The sequence below is a fragment of the Tenrec ecaudatus genome, chromosome 14 (genome assembly GCF_050624435.1).
Source record: "Tenrec ecaudatus isolate mTenEca1 chromosome 14, mTenEca1.hap1, whole genome shotgun sequence".
NCBI classification, from domain to species: Eukaryota; Metazoa; Chordata; class Mammalia; order Afrosoricida; family Tenrecidae; genus Tenrec; species Tenrec ecaudatus.
In genome coordinates this window covers 125243306-125264855 of record NC_134543.1, presented here as the reverse complement: position 1 = coordinate 125264855, position 21550 = coordinate 125243306, and the positions used below count along the sequence as shown (strand labels likewise).

Here is a 21550-nt window from a genome sequence, read left to right as displayed (position 1 = left end):
CATTAAAATTTGGTGAACTGAGTGGCAAGAGAGTCCAGATAACTCTATCTGTTCACTGATCTGTCAATGATCTTCGAGCACAGTGCACAAGTTTTGTCAACATTTTCATCCCTTAGGGAATTGACAGACATCCATAACAATATTTCTCATCAATTGACGTTTCACCTATTTTGAAACAAGAAAACCACTCATACACTTGAGTTTTTCCCATAGCGCTATCCTTCTATGCTGTGTTCAACATCACAACAGTTTCTGTGGTGTTTTTCTTGAGCAGGAAACAAAACTTCCCAGCCACACGCTGTTCTCTAAAATCAGCCATCACAAAAAACTGATTTTATGAAAAACATTCACTGTGACGAGAACCTTCCCAGGTGATGCCACTGGGTGCACTACCGCAGAGCGAGGTGCGCAATGCTCGCCTAGTGGGAAAAATGCTTACTAGGAAAGCTCTGCCCAGTGGGGTCTTTTATGGTTATTTTTGGGTAATCCCTCGTATATATATATAAAAGCTACAGCTTTCTAACAACCATCTTAAAAATTCAAAAATAACAACTTAGATGTAATGTCATGAAGGACAACAAAAATACATAAGTGCATATGGTATTGGTAAACTGTTTACCCCTAGCTGAAAGAACATCCATTTAAGAGTTCTCTTCCATTGTTGCTACTGCTGTTAGGTGCAACAGAGTAAGACATTGCCTAGCTTTGTGCCATCCTCACAATTGTTCTGGCTGAGCCCATGGTTGCAGCCACTATGTCAATCCATTTCATTGAGGGTCTTTCCTTGTCCACCAATCTACCAAGCAAGATGTCCTTTTCCTGATAACATGAAGTCTTACCATCCTCATTTCTAAGCAGCATTCTGGCTGTACTTCTTCCATGGCACGTTTGTTTGTCCTGGTCGCCTCTGGTACTGTCAGTATTCTTTGCCAGCACCCTAATTCAAATAGATCAATCTTCTGCAGTCTTCCTTATTCACTGTCCAACTTCTACATGCATATGAGGCATCTGAAAATACCACAGCTTGAGCCAGGCACACCTTAGCCCTTTCAAGGTCTTGCGCACCAGATTTATCCAGTGTCATCTGATCTCTTGACTGCTGCTTCCATGAACGTTAATTGTAGATCCAAGTAGGATAAAATCCTTGACAATGTTAATCTTTTCTCCATTTACTATGATGGTGTTATTGGTCCGCGTTGAAGAGAGAGACTTTTTTCTGTTAACTTGAATGTTTAGGATAGTGCAGGTCACATCAGATCACACAGTCTGATGATGCTTCCTTAGAGGTGCGCTCTCCTTATAAGGAGAAAATGGGGATCTCTCTGTCTGTGACTTTGCCTGCCTACTTGCTGGGACTCTGCCTCATGTGGGCTGCCCAACATCAAAAGCTTGGCACCCTGCCAAGTTCCCACCAGCCTTGGATCCACGTGACTTTGCACCCACCAGCCTGTAACCTTCCTGCGTTCTGCATCACCTATCTGCTGTGTGAGTCTGAAAAGGGACTTAGGGACTAGCTCTGGACTTTTGGACTTGAGTTGGACTGAGCTGGGATGCCTTCTTGATATATAATTACTTCTTGATATAAAGTTCTTTCTTATACCCAAATGAGTATAACTGAGTTTGTTTCTCTAGACCAAGTGTCCTCAAACTTTTTAAACAGGGGGCCAGTTCACTGTCCCTCAGACTGTTGGAGGGCCGGACTATAGTTTTTTAAAAAAAAAAACTATGAACAAATTCCTATGCATACTGCACATATCTTATTTTGATGTCAAAAACCAAAACAGGCAAAATCACCTGCGGGCTAGATAAATGCCCTGGGCCTGTGGGCCGTAGTTTGAGGACCCCTGCTCTAGACAAGCCAGCCTACCCATTACAATTGTGAGCTTTTTTCTTCTTCACACTGTGTAACCCACACTGAGGCCTCCTCACTTGCAGTGTGCAAGGTTGTGTCATCTGCACACGACAGGTTGTTATTAAGCCTTTTTCCAATCCTGATACTGAGTTATTTTACCTAGTCCAGCTTCTGGGATTATCTGCTCTGCATACCAACTGAATACATAAGTACGTGAAAGGACACAACCCTCATGCACACCTGTCCTAATTTTAAACCTAAGAGGATTCCGGCGTTCTGCTGGTACGACTCTTCAGACAAGTGGTTTCAAAATCATGGAGAAATCAGTGCGCTTGGCACTCCAACCATAGGCATACGTGTTGCTGGGAAATTAACCAATCCATTTTGAAAAATGGAGGTCCAAATTCATGCTACACTCAGTATCTGTTTAATCTATTTAACCCATCTCAGAAACTATGTTGAATTTCCAAATTTAAAACTGCTTGTAATTGGAAAAAGCCCACCATACTATGTAGAATTATTCCAATTTATTTTTCCAAAACATGGAATTGTGTGTTTGCTATTAAGAAAATTGGTCTCTCTAATTTTTTTATAGCTGACCAGGTCTTTTCATTGGCATGGGACCTTCAAGATGTGGGTTGCAGAGTACTGAGACACTAGAGAAAAGAGCCAGATCCATTTTATTGCATTGTAATGCTCACCTATCAAAATGTAGGAGAGGAATCTGTCTCTTCAAGTATAGGGTTTTTTTTAATCATTTTATTTCACATGTAGGTTTTAAGTGTTTCTACTTTTCTTCTTCTTTAAAAAAAATGTTATCTGTACAAAGTATTTTCAGGTTCTCCAAATCCTAGAGATTTCAAAACCACAACAGCCACCATGAAGATAGGTAGTTAACATTTTCCAAAGGTACACTGAAGTGTACATGGAAAAAAACTCTTAATCTAGGACCAAAAATGTGAGAAAATCTAAAGTCAACAGAACAAAGATACTTTTTTCATGAAATGAAGGTTTAAAAATAACAATTGGGAAGTGTTCCAAATAAATGCACTATCGATTTCAACCTGTCTGACCAAGTATGATTCCCATCTGCTAGCTGCTAAGCTAGTCATTTCTGAAGTAAATTCAAAGGGTGTTTCTAAGCAAGATGAGTAGTTGAAATACATGTGCTACTACCAGGCTAAAAACCACAAAGTCTGACCTCTCTTCCAGGTCGTCTCAGAAGAGACGGGCTATTAAAGCATTTGAGTAACATCCAGAAGCCGAGCATTGGTAAGGAGCGCTCAGCTGGACTGGGAAGAGGGGTCAGTGAATAGGAAGCAACATGTTTTAGTGGAACAAGGAAACATTTGGTACATGTTAGACAGGAATAATGAACTCCATGGCAAGACCCTTTTACAAAGGGAATTCCTTTCTCTGTAAATATTTTAGGTACCTCCCCCCTCCACTCCCCGCCCATGAAGATGATATGCCTGGGATTAATTTCAAAATAAGCCAGTACGGCAGGGATGGGGTAATGAGTGAGGCAAGAAAGGTCATGTGCTGGTAATTGGTGATGCTGGGTGATGAGAGCACAAGGTTTAATTATAGCAATGCTCGGCTTCTGTGTGTAAGATTTTTCCCTAATAAAAGGCTTGTTTTACAAGTAGCATAAAATAAACTTTCAAGATTTCCAAGTTATCATTTCATTTTCCAGTCCAAAATTACTAGATTATCTTTATCATTAATGTAGTTCTTCATCTAAGCTAACATGAAGGAGTTTTCTCTTAGCATTTGCCCAGGTGTATCACAAAACAAAGAGATTCTACAGGAAGAGGGAAGCCTCATACAGAATTACACACTATGATTAGGCAATGGTAACAAGTAAATGCAAACCAATAAACACTTTGGCATAAAGCCTAAAAGTAAATTAACAAAAGAGAGGGAAAGAGCAAACAAGTAGTGAATAAATATGTCACCTACCTTCCACAGTGGACACTTGAACAAGTCAAACAGACCCAGGGACTTTTGTTCGACCGGCACACTAATAAAAAGAAAAATACACAATATACCAATTGTTTCATATTATTTCCCAATGTCTCCCCTAATCTGTAATCTCATATCCCGTGATCGAGTTGAAAAGCCATGGCTGCTTAGGTGTACAGAAATCTCAACCCCTGCTTTGTGAGTGCAATTACACAAAATGGCTGCCTGCTGAAAGCTGTCGTGAGAAGAGCCCAAACCCCCGTCCCCAGTGGCTGTGCCCTTTGTTGAAGACTCCATACTCACACAGTTCCACCGCAAGTCCAACACACCCCCACGTCTTCTCCTTTCATCACAGTCTGTCAAGTTAACAAGTCTATTTCCCCATTGAAATATTTTGTGTGGGTCCTTTTTTACAATCAGGTATCTTTGCCACGCAGATCATATAACCCACAGGTGCAACTGCGAAGACTAAGCTCAGCTTGCTGAAATTAAGTCTCAGTGTCACAACATACAATCCTAATTAGGAGAACTGCACATAGCTGTTGCTGAGAGTACAACCAGGTCAGAATTCTATCAGTTTTAAGTGTCATGAGGGTGGGTAGGCAAGAAAGGATTACCAAAACTTTAGAAGTACTGATCTCAATTTCACTTGCTGTTTACTCATTTGATTTATAAAAATCAAAATCAAGTCTATATAATGATTTTCCAAAGGAGAGGGACATAATTATGTTCTACCAGGCAGCTATCCACACTGGACCAAGAACAGGAGAACAAAGAACATGGAATTTTGGGGGAAGCCGTTTTCCAAGTGACTCCCCAGTGGATCCCTTGAGGAGCAGCGCGGCACAGCCAAACCCTCAGTACTCCCATAACTGCACTGCCCGGCACGTAGTAGGGGATCAACATTTGTACAGATTAGGTTCTAGTTTCTCCTAGGACACCAAGCTCTCCCCAAATCTGTCCCTACTTGCTTGCCTTATCACAACAGGCTCTTCTGTTACAAAAGAAAAAGATAAAGGAAGGAGGGAACTCACTGACAACATAAAGGCCCACACAGTTTGTAAATTTAAAAGCATGCATTTCCATTATGAAAAACATTAATTTGCTAAGGTATGTTTAACACGATTCAGGCTTTCAAATATGTTAAACTCATAAATCTGGAACCAAATCCACTATACATAACTCATCAGGAAAAGGTCTCTCTCACTTCCACAGCATTAGCTTCTGCTACTGGAGAATGCTCTGTATGCAAATGTGAGTTTTATGGTGGAGGGTCAGGATGGGAGTTTAGTCAAACAATTAAAATATTTCTGTGAAATACTTTGAGGAAGCCACTGGAAATCCTTTCTAAACAGAAAGAGTGGTAAGCAAACAAATCAAACAAAAAATTCTGAAGGCAAAGTGAAAATGCCCTGTTTGAAAAGGGGGTGAGGGGAGACGACGGACGGGATAAGAGATGACAAAATAATAATTTATAAATTATCAAGGGCTAATGAGAGAGGGGAAAAAAGAGGACTTGATGCAAAGGGCTTAAGTAGAGAGCAAATGCTTTGAGAGTGAGTAGGGCAAAGAATGTATAGATGTGCTTTATACAATTGATGTCTATATGGATTGTGATAAGAGTTGTATGAGTCCCTAATAAAATGTTTTTTAAAAATGCCCCGTTTCTTCACACACATGGACGCAACTTAATTTTCAACAATAATTTCAAAACAGCTTTCCTACAAAGAAGTAACAAAAGTTTTGTGTAGTAACCTGATAAGCCTATACATGCAGAACTGGTGAGAAATCGATGTCTTCTCTTAAAGGTTTTGGACCCTTGGTCTTAAAATTAATATATTAATATATTTGCTACTAAACCAGAGGAAGAAAATAGGTGGGCACTCTATGTCCCACTGGCCACATTAGAGAGTTTTTGTGAAGGCCTGTCTTGGGGCCAGAAAGATGGAGATTTTGGTTATACTTCTATGTACTGATGCCTGGTGACTCAATTTATCTTTCTTCTTTCTCCTAACATCCTAGAACCAGTAATCAATCCCAATTCTCAATGTTGTTTTTCTTTCTTTTTTCATTCAAGCCTAGCTACGGAGCAAGTTGATGAGAAGAAACAAAAAATGAAGATGGATTCTTATATGTGGCCTGCAGTGGCGAGCACACTTTTGGCTTCTGAGGGCCAGTGCTGGGCTAGAGGCGCTGCTTGTGTTTGCGTATCTTGTACAAAGCCAGCTGTTTTCAGTTACTACGTGGGTCCTCTTGATACAGACCTATGAGCACATTTGTAACTGCATTTGTTTCTTAATAAATTGCAAGGTTTTGTTTCCTTAAACTAGTAAATGATCACAGAGTTTATTTTGAGATTTTCTTTTTGTGCACTGTGCTCACGGCTCTAGTCCCCAGGAAGTTACTCCTCTTGGAACCACATTTAATTAAGAAATGCCCATATTGAATGATGTAGGTGAGGTACTAAAGTGACAGGGAGAGCAAGAGATGGTACATTTGTTCAGGGTTATGTGTGAAGTGTTAGATGGAATCAATTCCGGAATACTTATGTGTGCGCATGTGGAACCTGCCTGTACAGCGACCACGAGACAGTCATTCAGAGAAAGGACACACTGCGTGGCTTAAAGTGAGGAAAGGTACGTGTCCATATTGCATTCCTTCACTATATTTATTACATCTGAAATTTAGCAAATAATTCCAGACGCCAGATTATAAGAAGTTCATGGCATCAAGATTGGAGGAAGGCTCATTAACAACCTACGATATGCAGATAACACGATCTTGCTTGCTGAAAGCAAAGGATTTAAAGCACTTACTGATGTAAAGACTACAGCCATCAGTATGGATCACCCCTTAATGGAAAGCAAACAAAAGTACTCATAAATGAATGGACATTATTAAGAGGTTGAAGTTGTCAAAGATTTTTTCACCTTTATTATTTTTTTTAATTAAGGGCTCATATAACTCTTATCACAGTCCATACATACATTAATTGTGTAAAGCACATTTGGACATTCATTGTCATCATTCTCAAAACATTTGCTCTCCACTTAAGCCCCTGGCCAAAAATTTCTTTTACTTAGACCTGTAATCAGTGATCACAAGACCAGCAGTCAAGAAATCAAATGATAAAAATAAATTAATTTTTAAAAAAGAAATCAAAAGATATATCACACAAAGCAAATCTATTGCAAAAGTGTCAAAAAGTAAAGATGTTTCTCTTAAGACAAAGGTGTGTCTGACCCACATCATGGTATTTTTAATAGTCTCATATGCATGCATAAGCTGGACAATGTCGAAAACTGGTGTGTTTGAATTATAATTTTGGTGACGAATATTCCCTGAACTGCCAGAACAGCCTGTTTGGGAAAAAGTACCAAGGAAGCGTCCTTGAGAAGTGAAGGTAATGAACTCTCATTACACGTTATCATTGGGCGGGGCCCGTGCGGGAGGAGATCACGCATGGTGGGGGGTCGGCCAAAAGCGGAGGACCTTCAAGGAGATGGAAGGACACAGTGGCTGCCACGATGGGCTCCAACACAGCAACGAATGCGACGACAGCATAGCACCTTAGCAGTGTTCCCTTCTGTTGCGCATTAGAACTGACTCAACAGCAAATAACAGTCTTCAAAGTGTTATCAAGGAACAGGAAGCCATGCAAAATTATGTCTAGCAGTAATGCTACACTTGACCATAGGAGGGTCATTTACTCTCATAAATGAAGAGGGTTTCATATTCTTTCACATTATAGTTCCTCAAACCAAGACTGTTAAGAACCTTCTAGTTGGATTCCAGTGCCTTTCCTCTGAGGCCTTGGGCATCTCAAGACTGGATGCTGGCCATACCCAAGTTCCCTCCACCTCCTTCTCCTGCAGCTGTGTGTCTGTAGAACTTCCCTCTGGCCTGGCCCTGTTTATACCTCGGCATCACGCTCCACAAGTGAGCAGGAGTGAATAAACAATTGTGATTCTCTCCTGAGCAAGGGCCATTCTCCAGAAGATAGAAACTATAACATATGGGGCAGGGGGCAGCCATCCCTCTTATCTTTGTTTGGAAGCCCCAAATGCTTTAGGACAACGGAAGAGATACAGAGACAGAGGGAAGATACCCAAGTGATCCCCCTACTATTCCTGGAAGGCAAAGAGCTCTGACGGTGCAGTGCTTAAAGCACTTGTCTGGTGATGGATGGAAAGGCCAGCCATTATCACAAGATGTGTCAGAGACAGCTCCTTAAACATCTCCAGCTTTGGAAACCCCCTGGGCAATTCTGCACTGTCCTATGGGGTCCAAGCCACACAGAGAAAAGCTGAAGACCTGGAGGTTCTGTCCTGGAAGGACCTATTTACACTCAAGTGTTTTCAGGTTGTATTCCTGAGACAAGGAGGAGTTCAAATAACAAAAGACAGCTGCAACTGCACGGAATAGAACGTCCTTTCTATATACCAAAGACCACCCCCGAGCTTTAACACCCTCCTAATACTTACTACACCATCAGTTCTCAAACTTCCTTGTCTACTTCCTCCTTTTCAGAAAAAAAAATACTCAGTGTTCTCTTGGCAATTAAAACTTGGGGGGGCGGGTTATAGTGTAGGACAGGGGTGTCAAACTGGCGGCCGCCCCCTGAGGTAATTTTTTGTGGCCCACAATGCTCTGAAACAAAATGAAAATAGAAAAAATTGTTATGAAGAAAATAGTGCTTAGGGGAGATGGAGGCAATACCACACACACAATTCTCTTGTTAACCCTTTAACCACTCAAGACGAGTATAACGTGGCCCAGTGCCTTTCCTGGGGGCCTGTGGGCGTGCATAAATGCGCTGGCTCAGTTTTGGCAACGTTTGGAAGCGCTATGTCTGCCACTCTCAGTGTCACGTAATGTCAACAGATCCCAAGAGCAAAAAGGTTAAAAAGAGCACTCTGGGCTGTGCTATTAAGAATCATTCCTCACGGCAGCGCTCGTTCACATTTTTAAAGGGAAGCCATTACGATTGTGCATCCCATTTGTCAGCTGTCCAACATTTTGTGGTTTTTATTAGTTACTTTGTTATATTTTCCGGTCACAACATAAGAGGGAAGTGAAAACTAGTAGGAGGAAAGTGCTGGCAAGTTTTGGGTAAAAAAGAGTAATACTAGTTTTATAAATACATTAAATAAATGTTTAAAAAAACAATTATATAGTGTTTTAAGTATACTATCCATGTTCCTGAACCCTCACTTCAAAACATAAGTTTAACAAAATTTGTAAACGTGATGTGGCCTGCATGAATCTTGCCTGTTGCACCAAATGGCCCGTGTTTTAATTGCGTTTGACGCCCCTGGTGTGGGATAGTGTAGGTATCTGCTTTTGCAGCACGCCATGGCTCATTCCAGCATCCCCAGGGTGTAGCACTCCACTACATTTGATATGCAAGGCTGATCGGTGAGTCCCCTAGCGTTATGTTTGTTTTCACAAACATCATATAGCCTTAGCCACTGACTCTATACACAAACTCGTTCAAGTACACAGTACTGACAGGTAAGAGGGCATCCATTATTCAAGAGTTTTGTCAGAGAAGACTCTTTTATCCTCCCAGGAATTCAGAAAGGTGAGGATCTGATAACCTGAAGTGGTTATCATCTTGGCTCTGCCATCATGGTAACTAGCTACAGAACTGAGCACATCACTACTATTCTGGGTCTGTTTTTTTAATGTACAATAAAGAGTAGGTGATTACCCTGTCTTCTCTAATTATAAAATTATTTAAACAGAAAAACATACAGACAAAAGTTAGACGAAACAATCGTATCATCCACCACTGTAGATAAAATTCTTCCAATGGCATTCTCCACCGAATTTGTCTAAAGGCTTAGCAAAAGATTAACTGCTAATGTAGCATAATTTTCTAAACACGTGGTTCTGTGCTTTTTTCCTGTCTCCTACCACCCCCCCCACCCCCTCCCAGAGGCAGACAAAGTCACACCACACTGCTCATCAGTAATAACAACTCACTGTAACAGCAGGGGTGGAAGGTGTGAAATCACTGTATAAACCATTCTGGAGTGGCATGATGCTTTGACAGTTAAGACGCAGGAATACCCTCCCTACACACACACACAATACACACACTCCTCTCCTCGTTCTAAATGTTTAAAGTGCAACACTAAAAATATTAGAAAGTAATGTTTTTCTTTGAAGATAAGCTCATTTTATTTAATATTTATACAGTATATACTACGTGTCAGGTACTGTTGTGTTCACTTTATGAATAAACAATCTAATGAAGTACATATTATTATTTGGCTCATTTTACAGATAAGGAAACTGAATCACAGTGAAGTACGTAAAGCACTAAGTACCAGAGCAGGAACTCAAACTCATACAATGTAATAGCACAAATTATTGCCCAAAGTCCAGAAAATGCCACTTTTGTGTCTCTGTGTCTGTGCATATGCTTACACACACATGTTTGAAAGTCTGGAAGGTTATACAGCTACAGGTGAAAAACACGATTGGGAATTGGGATGATAGAGATCTACTTTCACTTTCCATTATACTTCAATTAAAAAAACCATTACTACTGTTATGTTAAAAGTTAAAGTTTAAATGTATTAGAAGGATTGAGGCTAGAGCAGAGTGCTGTGCCCTTTGGGCATTTATTAGCAGGCTTGGCAGACTCTGCAATAAACCTCAACCCAAAGGCATTCAACTTAAGGCCTGTGGGTCAGCTCCCTGAAGGCAGTCCCCAGAGACACCCCACTCCTGCAAAAAACCACTCATCTTCATTTGCTCTCTGGGTTGAGAAGTCCCTCACTCTGTCGCTAGCCCTGGCTCCTGGTTCTGCTGCTGCTCCTCTGATATTACAGCTGGTATCTGGATCCAGGAGGTTCCGAGCAGGAATCTTAGGTCCAGAGGACACACGATTCCTAGCTCTTGCTGGTAATGAGACTCCTCCTCTGGCTTTTCAGAGGGCTCATTAATCCACAGCAGGATGGCACTTTAGGAAGTCTGTTCCCAATTACTCACAGGTAAGTACTATCAGCATCTTCCCCCACCTTCTTTACCAGCCGCATGCAGGGAAAGGATGTTTGGTGGGAGTTAGTGACTAAAAGACTAAATGAGACTAAATACTAAAAGAGCCACATTAAATAATTCCCTGCCCTGCACCGGCCTCCATGTCAAAAAGTCTCAGTACCTTAAGACCAGTACATGAGGGGCTTCAAAAATTTTGTGGGAAAAAATGGAATTGAAAGATAGTGGATTTCTTTCCGTGAACTTTCAAAAGTCTCTTATACTGTGAGAAACCCAAATCACACAGACACACCTTAGGCAAGTGGCTACCCACCTGTAACAGGAGGGAATGTCATTTTATATTATCCCCAACCTACGCAGAACAACTCACTGGATTGACACCACTGTAGATTTTGCATGAGAATCATCACAAAGTCCTACCCCAATCAAGATCAAAATTATTCAAACTAGACTATCCTCCCTACATGAGAGGTGGCAAAAGAGTAGAGGCATGGCAGCCTATCCCTAACTGGGCTGCCACTGGACTCTGGACTGACCCTTTCTATGTCCTACCAATATTTTTATAACCCAAATCCAGATGTGCTGTTATTATTCTAGATCAGTGGTTCTCAACCTTCCTAATGACGCAACCCTTTAGTACAGTTCCTTATTGTGGTGACCCCCAACCATAAAGTTATTTTCGTTGCTACTTCATAATTGTAATTTTGCTACTGCTATGAATCGTCATGTGTAAGTATCTGATGTACAGGATGTGTTTTCATTATTACAAATTGAACATAATTAAAGCATGGGGGTGAATCACAAAACTATGTAATTATATATTGTGAAATATTTATTTCTAATTACAAATAAATGAAGTTTTGTCTTGAAGCACGGTGTTGTGTGGGTAACTGTCTTCACGCCGGGTATGTGGGCGGACCTGCCTGGAGACGGATAGAGGAGCGGTGTCTCGGTTCCCAAGACCCTGGGAAGTATGTTTTCTCATGGTCTTCGGCAACGACTGCTGTGAAAGGGTCGTTCAACCCCCAAAGGCGTAGTGACCCACAGGATGAGAACCACTGCTCTAGATTATTTGTTTCTGTACAAACAGCTTTCCAAATGTTGCCCTCAGTTGTAAAAGTAGTATCTCAGCAACAAAAAATAAGGGTTTTTTATTGTTATGTGCCACCACGTTTGCTCCCATTCATAGCAACCGTATATGCAAAGGAACGAAAAAGACTACCTGTCTATGCCATCCTCCACAATCACTGCTGTGCTGGAGCCCATAGCTGCAGCCACTGCCAATCCATCTCATTTGGAGGCTTTCTCTTTTTCACTAACCTTCTACTTTTCCAAGTCTGATGTCCTCCTCCGGGATCTGCTCCCTCTTGATAGCATGCCCAGAAGACTGACACTAAGAGACTCCATCGTCATTTCTAAGGAGCAGCCTGGCTGTATTCTTCCAAGGCAGAACTCTGTTCTTCTGGCAGTCCATGGCACTTTCAATACTCTTCACCAAACCATAACTCAAAGACATCGGTTTTTCTCTGGACTTCCTTGTTTATTGTATGGTATATGATGCTACTGAGAATAGCATGATGTGACTCAAGCAAGTTCCCCAAAGTGACGTCTCTGGGTTTGTTTAACCACTTTGAAGAGGTCTACTGTATATTTGTCTCCTATAACACATGGTCGATGGGGTTGCTTAACTGCCGCTTGAGCACTGATTGTGAAGACAAGTAAAATGAAATCCTTGACAACTTCAATATTTTAAGACCTTCAAAATATCATGAACACTATTTCCATAACACTCATTGCCATCCTTCCCGACGTGATCACTGATGACAAAATGGGTGCAAAAGCAATTGTGGCGAGGAAAGCTGATGGTGCCTATCAAAAGATATAGCGTCTGGGGTCTTAAAGGCTTGAAATTAAACAAGCGGCCATTTAGCAGGGAAGCAAATAAACCCACATGGAAGAACCACATCAACCTGTGTTATCATGAGGTGTCAAAGGGATCAGGTATTGGGTATCAAAAGATCCCAATTATATCAATGTGAATGAGGGGGGTTGGAATGGAGACCCAAAGCCCATCGGTAGCAAGTGGACATCCCCCCACAGAAGGGTCACAAGGAAGGGACACTTCAACCAGGGTGCAGCATAGCACTGAGGAAACACACATCATTCCTTTAGTTCCTGAATGCTTCTTCCACGCCACTAGCAGGACCCAATTCTACCGTTTGTAAATCCAGCTAGAGCACACACATTGGTACAGATAAGAGTTCTCGACACACGGAATTCAGGACAGATAAAACTCTCAGGAGCAGTAGTGGGAGTATTGATAGAATGACGGTAGAGGATGGTGGGGAGGGGGAGGACAGACAGGGGGAGCCCATCACAAGGTTGGATATACAGCCCACTCCCCAAGGGGTGAATAACAGAAACGTGGGTGAAAGGAGACAACGAACAATGTAAGACACAAAATAACAATAATATCTCATTGATCAAGGATTTATCAGGGTGGGAGGATGAGGACTCCTACAAATCTTATGACAATCCATCATTCAATTGTATTAAATAAGCACACTTGTACATATATTGCCATCAACATTTCCAAAACATTTTTCTACTTGAGCCTTCCCCTCCCATACCCTTGATAATTTACAAATTATTTTTAATGTCTTACACCGACCAATATCTCCCATCACCCACTTCTGTCTTACACCCTCCTCGCCATCGGCTTTAGATCCCTTGCTGTTCCCTTGTCCCTGAGTTTGTTAAGCCCCACTTCCTTTCCCTGCTTCCCCTCTCCACATGCCCCAACACCCTGTCAATCCTGTTGTTTTCTCCTCCAGACTTTTTATCCTGCCTATCTAGATAGATGTGCAGAGACAATGATAAGCACAAAAGCCAGGGAGAGCAAAACAAAACAAATAACACACTCAAGCACTCCCTCAAGGCAAGAGTACTTTCTTGTATTAAACTGGCATTCTATGATGCTCACCTTCCCGACACAACTGCTGAACACAAAGCGGGTAAATAAGCAAATGTAGTGAAGAAAACTGATGGGGCCCGGCTGTCAAAAGATATAGCGTCTGGGGTCTTAAAAGCTTTAGGGTAAACAAGCAGCCATCTAGCTCAGAAGCAACAAAGCCCACATGGAAGAACACACCAGCCTGTGTGATCACGAGGCGCCAAGGGGATCAGTTATCAGGCATCCAAGAACAAAAAAATCATATCATTGGGTGCACACCTCCATAGACAAATGGGTGCATAAGCAAATGTGGTGAAGGAAACTGATGGTGCCCGGCTATCAAAAGGTATAGTGTCTGGGGTCTTAAAGGCTCAAAGGTAAACAAGTGGGCATCTAGCTCAGAAGCAACAAAGCCCACATGGAAGAACCACACCAGCCTGTGCGATCACAAGGTGTCGAAAGGATCAGGTGTAAGGCATCATCAGAACAAAAAAAATCTTACCATAGTGAATGAGGGGAGCAGTGCAGAGTAGAGATCCAAAGCCCATTTGTTGGCCATTGGAGATCCCCTTGCAGAGGGGTCTAGGGGAGGAGATGAGCCAGTCAAGATGCAATGTAGCAACAACGAAAAATACAACTTCCCTCTAGTTCCTAAATGCTTCCACACACACACACACCCCTATCGTGATCTGAATTCTCCCTTGCAAGTCTGGCTAGACCAGAGGATGTACACTGGTACATGGTACAGATAGGAACTGGAAACACAGGGAAACACAGGGAATGATACCTTCAAGACCAGTGGTGTGAGTGGCAATGCTGGGAGGGTTGAGGGAGGGTAGGTTGGAAAGGGGGAACCAATTACAAGGATCTACATGTGATCTCCTCCCTGGGGGACGGACAACAGAAAAGTGGGTGAAAGGAGAAGTCGGACTGGGCAAGATATGACAAAATAATAATTTATAAATTATTCAGGGCTCCTGAGGGAGAGGGGAGCGGGGATGGAGGGGAAAAAATGAGGAGCTGATGCCAGGGACTTAAGTGGAGAGCAAAGGTTTTGAGAATGATGAGGGCAATGAATGTACAGATGTGCTTTACACAACTGATGTTATGTATGGATTGTGATAAGAGTTGTATGAGCCCCTAATAAAACGATTAAACACACACACACACACACACACATACAAAAGCAAGCATCTTTTGAAAATGATGACGACAACATATGTATAAATGCATTTGATACAATTGATGTGTGGATTGTTATAAGAGCTGAGCTGTAAGTGCCACCAATAAAATGATGTATTAATAAAAACAAAAAAATAACAAAAACCAACGACAAAAAAAGAAAAGCCTATAAATAATTCCAGGTCTGTTTGTTGACCTTTAGGAGTATTTTCCAGTTCAGTCTGATGGGGTGCCACACCCTTTCCCCAGTCTAGTTTTACTATTCCCCAGGGACTTCATTGCTTTGGCCCCCCTGCTGGTCTATTACATGCCTTTAGTGTTTTGACCCGGTGTGCTGGGGTTAGATTGAGCACAATTCTCTCACTGTGCCTCCAGTGTTGTCCCTGGTAGTCCCCTAGTGAAGGATGTCATGTCTTGTTGTGGGGCTGGCCCTATGGTCGTCTCTGTGCATTGGCTGCTCTGAGCAGGAATACCGTCCTTGGGGCTTGGTGGGCCAGGATGTGTTCCACTCTTTCCTTCCCTCTTTGTTTGCTCCTGTGTGCTCTGATCAGACGCGCCCCTCTTCCTGCACTGTAGCTTCAGTGCTGTCCTCTGTAGTACATTCTTCGGGGGAGGGGGGCCCTACATAGTTGGGATTGGAGCTGGCCCCACAAGACTGCAACTCTTTATGGACGTAGAAAGCCTCATCTTTCTACCATGGAGCAGCTGATGGTTTTGAACTGCTAACCTTGCAGCTAGAAATCCAACACGTAACAAGTTGGCCCTGGTGCTATTCTTACAGGATCCCCAAATTCTGGGTAAAGATCCTTAAGTGCCCTAAGCACTTGCAAAGAATTCATTTTCTCATCATTAAAAGGCAATAAAGCCCTTAGCCCTCACTCCTTTTGCTGCCCCCTTTTGATATCTATGGAATATTTTCTTTAATATAAGCAACCTTAGATGTCACTGAAGTGTGAATCTGAAAATTAACTTTGAATAATTAAGAGATGAAAACCATTTCATCTGTGTGTGCAATTTTCTTTACCCCAAGAGTTTTGATTTAGCCCTAGCCAACCTTACTTGATCCCTATTAGATCAACAAAAAATGTTCCCCAAACTGGGCTGCCTTCTGGTGGTGGTGTGAGCTAGTCACTGGGCTGCTGCTAACCACAAGATTGGAGGTTCAAATCATCAGCTGCACACCTCGGAAGAAAGATGAGGCCGTCTGCTCCATAAAAATGTACAGTCTCCAAAACCCTGTGTAGGGTGGGTGTGCGCTGTAATAGACCTAACAGCAGCGGGTTGGGTTTGGTTTGGCAAGGTTTCTTAAAAATTAACTGTTACTCTATGGTCTCAACAAAATAAACACTATTAGAGGCCACGCGATACAATGAAACCAAGCACAGACCTCAGAGCCAAAAGTCCCAAATTTCCATTCTAGTTCAACCATTCTTTCACTGTATGAGCAGTTGGTTCCAGAGCTTACTTGCTAGTCTGTAAAAGGGAAACAAACACTCCCTCTGCTTGGCTTGGTTACTGTAAAGATTTCATGAGACAAACGGCACACAGTGCACAATGCCAGCCCTAATGAAGAGAAGGCGCCAGTGAATGCCAGCCCCTTTCCTTTATAAAGAAATATCGAGTAACAGGGGAGCTAGGGGTTAGTTCTGGGGCTGCAATCACATGCATTTCAGTTTTAACATATGTCCACATTACCGTGATTTCTATGTTTCATATTTCTCCCTTAGTTTACACTTTTTAAAAAGAATTATAGCTGATATTTCACAGAAAAATTCTATCAAATAAAAGTAAAAAATCTCTCAGAAACTCCTCCTATATCTGACAATTAAATTCAATTTATAATACCAAATAAATGGTATACAATATTTAACTTTAATAAGTTCACTTCAAAATTGATGTAACTTCTATAACCACCTTTAATGTCACAATCCTTACATTTTATAAAAGAAATACCCCAGGAAGCAAAAAGTAATTTTAGAAGTGTGTTGTGAGAAATCTGTAAGGAAGTTTACACAACTTAGTAAGATGCTACTCAGATAAAAAAAAGTACTGAAGCAACTCGTGTCAAAACAATACAGATTTCTATGGAAATTAGAGATATTCAAAACAGATTAAATCTTGATCATCAATCTTATCAATCAAAATATACTATCTGCATGACAATAAATAAAAATGTCAAAATTCTGGCTAATAAATTCTTAATGCAAACTGTTTTTTCCATTATCCAACATGCCAAATCCATTAAAAATATCTATCTTGATTTTTAACTTTTGTTTTAACAGAAAAGTAAATGAGAATGATCGCAAATCACACCAGATTTAAGATAGGATGATCAGCCAATTTCTTCTTCCTCCATCTTATTGCCTGGCTCTCTCTCTTTTTTATAATGTAATTTTTCCCTTAAATTGTATTTGGTTGTTGTTGAAAAGTATGACATGGTGATTCATTACTTGTGGGGGGAAATGCCAACTCCCTACAACTAATTTGCGGGTTTGATAGGCACAAACTGTACGGTGTGTGTGTGTGTGTGTGTGTGTGTGTGTGTGTGTGTGTATTAAAGCCATAGAGAGCATGAGAGATAAAAGAGAAACTGAAATAATGGTGTCAGACACATTCCATGGTGGCATGCTCACCTCAAATGGCTAGGTGGTCCAAGTGGAGGGGGGAGGGAAGAAGACAAAGGGAAAGGGACAGGAGAGTGAGGACAGGAGAGGATGAGAGGCTAAGAGGGGAGCCCAAGAGAGCTCTTTATTGCTAACCCAGGCCTATATACCTTTGAGGGGAGTGCAAGCCCACTAATTACAGGTAAAGGCATACATCACAGGAAGGGATTGCACTATAGGTTATAAAGCAATGAGAGGGGGCAATCTAGGGATATACACGCAATAGGAAGAGGAGGGATTGGGGTATATATGTGACAAGATGGGCAGATCCTAGATTCAGGATGGCAGCCTAACTTTGGATGTCACTGAGCTGGTTCAACCTGTTCTCTGGCCCACCATAGAAACCATTATCAGTAAGGTGTAAACCCCACCTACAGGAACCAGACTAATGGCCACAAGCCTTTAGGGAGAAGTAGCCCATTGTCCTTAACAGCAGGGAGCGGGCCCTATCTGTGGTGGGACCAGACAGTTGTCTGGCAACTGACTCAGGGAGCATGTCTCTAAGCATCTGACCTCCTTCCATATGCTGGAAAATAGGCTCTAATGTTTGGCATATCTTTGGAGGAGACAAATCTGGGGAAAAGTCTCTTTATAACTCCGCAATTGCTGTTCTAGCCATAGTCTCTGTAACCAAACAATTGGGTGTAAACATACAAATAACATGTATGAAACTCAATTGAGCCATTCAGCTGGGTTTAAAATTAACCATCTAAGAAGCAGGAACTGGGATCTCATGACCATTGAACAAGAGGAGCAAAAGTGTATCCTTTGGATACCAAGAACCAATGATCTCTGATGGAAGTGGGAAAGTTAGGAAGACTAAGCTGTGATGTTGAATTGGAACTGGAGGTATCAATATGAACTTCTGGTACACACACGGATATGTGTATCTCCGTATTTATTAGCTCATGTCTGTGAAGGATCATAGTTTATAAGCATTATTTCCAATCAAAAGGAATAAAAGTTACTCTTTTTAAAATGGCTGGTTCCCCTTCACTGACCCATGACCCTATGGGGGAACAACACTGGAGACTCAGTGTCAGGATTGGCTGGGTCTGACCCCACCCCACTGAGGCAAAACACTAAGGGCATGTGACAGAGCAGTGGAGGGAGCAGGGCAAGGAGCTCCTGAGGAAGTGCAAGGGACAGACTTTGGGGCCAGAGCTTGGCAACCCATTGGATTCAACTGGAGGACACTCCTAGAGGTCAAAAAAACAGACCTTGATCTATTTACAAGTTATTCTTTTTTTAAATTTTTTAATTAATTATTATTGGGGGGGGGTCATTGAATTTCTTTGTTGTTGTCGTCATTGTATTCTCTTTTGTCAATTTGTCTTGCTATGTCTTGGTTTTTTGTGTGCATATTATTATCTCTGCAGGTCTATCTAGATAAGATAAACTGGATGAACAGTCTGGAGCAGAAAACAATGGGACTGATAGTTGGGGGGGGGGCAGGATATGGGTGGGGGAAAGGAGGTGGTGTTGACCAACCCAGGGACAAGGGAACAAGTGATCCAAAATTAGTGGCAAGGAGGATGTGTGAGGCCTGGTAGGGATTCAGCAAGGGCAATGTAACCAAGCGAAATTACTGAAACCTAAATGAAGGCTGAGCATGATAGTGGCAAGAAGAAAGTAAAAGGAAACAGAGGAAAGGACTAGGAGGCAAAGGGCATTTATAGAGGTATAAATACAGGCATGTACCTATGTAAGTATATTTATGTAGGATGATGGGGAAATAGATCTACGCACATATATTTATAGGTTTAATCTTAAGGCAACAGATGGACATTGGACCTCCACTCAAGTACTTATCAATGCAAAAACACTTTGTTCTATTAACTTGGCATTCAGTGATACACACCTTCCTGACACAATCGCTGAAGACAAATAGGTGCATAAGCAAATGTGAACAAAGCTGATGGTGTCTGGCTATCAAAAGATATAGCGTCTGGGGTCTTACAGGCTTGCAGGTAAACAAGCAGCCATCATGCTCAGAAGCAACAAAGCCCACGTGGAAGAAGCACACTAGCCTATGTGACCTTGAGGTGTAGAAGGGACCAGGTATCGGACATCAAAGAAACAAAAAATCATATCATTGTAAATGAGGGAGAGTGTAGAGTAGAGACCCAAAGGCCATCTGGAGATGAGCCAGTCAGGGTGCAGGGTAACAATGAAACATACAACTTTCCTCTAATTCTTAAATGCTTCCTCCCCCCTACTATCATAATCCTAATTCTACCTTACAAAATTGGCTAGACCAGAGAATGGACACTGGTACAGATAGGAAGTGGAAACACAGGAAATGCAGAACAGATGATCCCTTCAGGACCAGTGCTGAGGGTGTCGATACCTGGAGGGAGGGTGGAGGGAAGGTGGTGTAGAAAGGGGGAGCCAATTATAAGAATCTACATATAGCCTCCTCTCTGGGGGACGGACAACAGCAAAGTGGGTGAAGCGGACCGTGTAAGACATGACAAAATAACAATAATTTATAACTGATCAAAGATTTATGAGGGAGAGGGGAATGCAGATTGATACCAAGGGCTTAAGTGGAGAGCAAATATTTTGAGAATGATGAGGGCAACGAATGTACAAATGTGCTTGACACAGTTGATATATGTATGGATTGGGGTGAGAGTTGTATGAGCCCCCAATAAAATGATATTTTTTAAATGGCTAGTTCCAAGGCTGAGGGCAAGACAAATACAAGATGAACCTGGAACATCTTAGGCCAGAAAGTACGAAAGGGCTCAGAGAATTACGGGGCCAAACATCACAGCTTTAGGGAGCTTCCACTGGCCAAATGTGAAATTATGTAAGCCTTAAAACAAATGACAATAAGAGTATCGTAAAGTATCTGAGACTACACTAATAAAATAAATAATTTTTAATGGGGGATAAGAAAAAGTTCTTTATTACAATAGAAAACCAACTAATACATGTAGATGGGATGAGAATTAGAAAATTACCATTTTTCAGTTGTCCTAGCAATAACTGACTCAAGAAGCTGCACTATTAGGTGAAAGGGTACTAATGATGGTTACACAACAGCATGAATGTAATTAATGTCACTGAATCACGTGCTTAAAATGGCAAACTTTTTGCTATATTTATTGTACTACAATAGAAACAATATAGGCATTCTTTATTTTCAATTAAGTATTTTTTTTAAAAAATCAAAATACCAAGAAAAGGTCCAAACTGCCAATTTGCAGAGCCCAAGAATCCTACAAACCTGACCTACTGTCATCAAGTCAATCCCAACTCATAGCGATCCTATGAGACTAGAATCGAACTGCCCTAAAGGGTTTCCAAGGCTGCGATCTTCACGGAAAGAAATGACCTCATTTTTCTCTGATGAAGCCCCTTGGTGGGTTTTGAATTACTGACAAGCACTTAACCACTGTGACACCAGGGCTCCTTTGATGATGAGCTAGTGGTGAAAATATTGCCAAATATTAATGGCAGTCGTCCAAATGACCTAAGTATGCTTCTTTCCGAGGACACATATCCTGGGTTATGATTTAGCTCCCCAGCACAATCAAAACTCTTGGCTTGTCTACTCCCTGCTTGACTCTGATTATAGCAACAATATTTTACTCTGATCATCAGAGAAGGTAAATCTGTACATGAGCTTTTATTCAAATAGATGAACGCAAAATTTCTAGATCCATGACTTAACTCTCTAAATAGCAACTAATAAGATTTGCTGCTGATAGAACTGACATTATGAGAAAGCATTTTGCACTAAAAAATAGATGAAAATGATAGTCGTTTAAAAATAGACAACAACGTAAGCATGGCAGACCCAACTATTCATTTATCCCTTCTTCCTGAAACCTTACTAAAGTGAGAATAAAGGAGTAAAATAGAGATAAGCTCATGAGAACAAAGAGAACATACGTGTCAGCCCAAGCAGGCAGAAGA

At 41.5% G+C, this 21550-nt stretch overlaps 1 protein-coding gene across 1 annotated transcript in view; it reads right to left on the bottom strand.

Annotated features, from left to right (window-relative positions):
• The window catches only part of USP3 (ubiquitin specific peptidase 3), a 108282-nt gene that overhangs the window by 69051 nt on the left and 17681 nt on the right, over positions 1-21550 (bottom strand). Inside the window, exon 2 of the mRNA XM_075532318.1 lies at positions 3815-3875. Within this exon, the coding sequence (XP_075388433.1) occupies positions 3815-3875 (61 nt within the window). The remainder of the gene's footprint in view (positions 1-3814; positions 3876-21550) is intronic.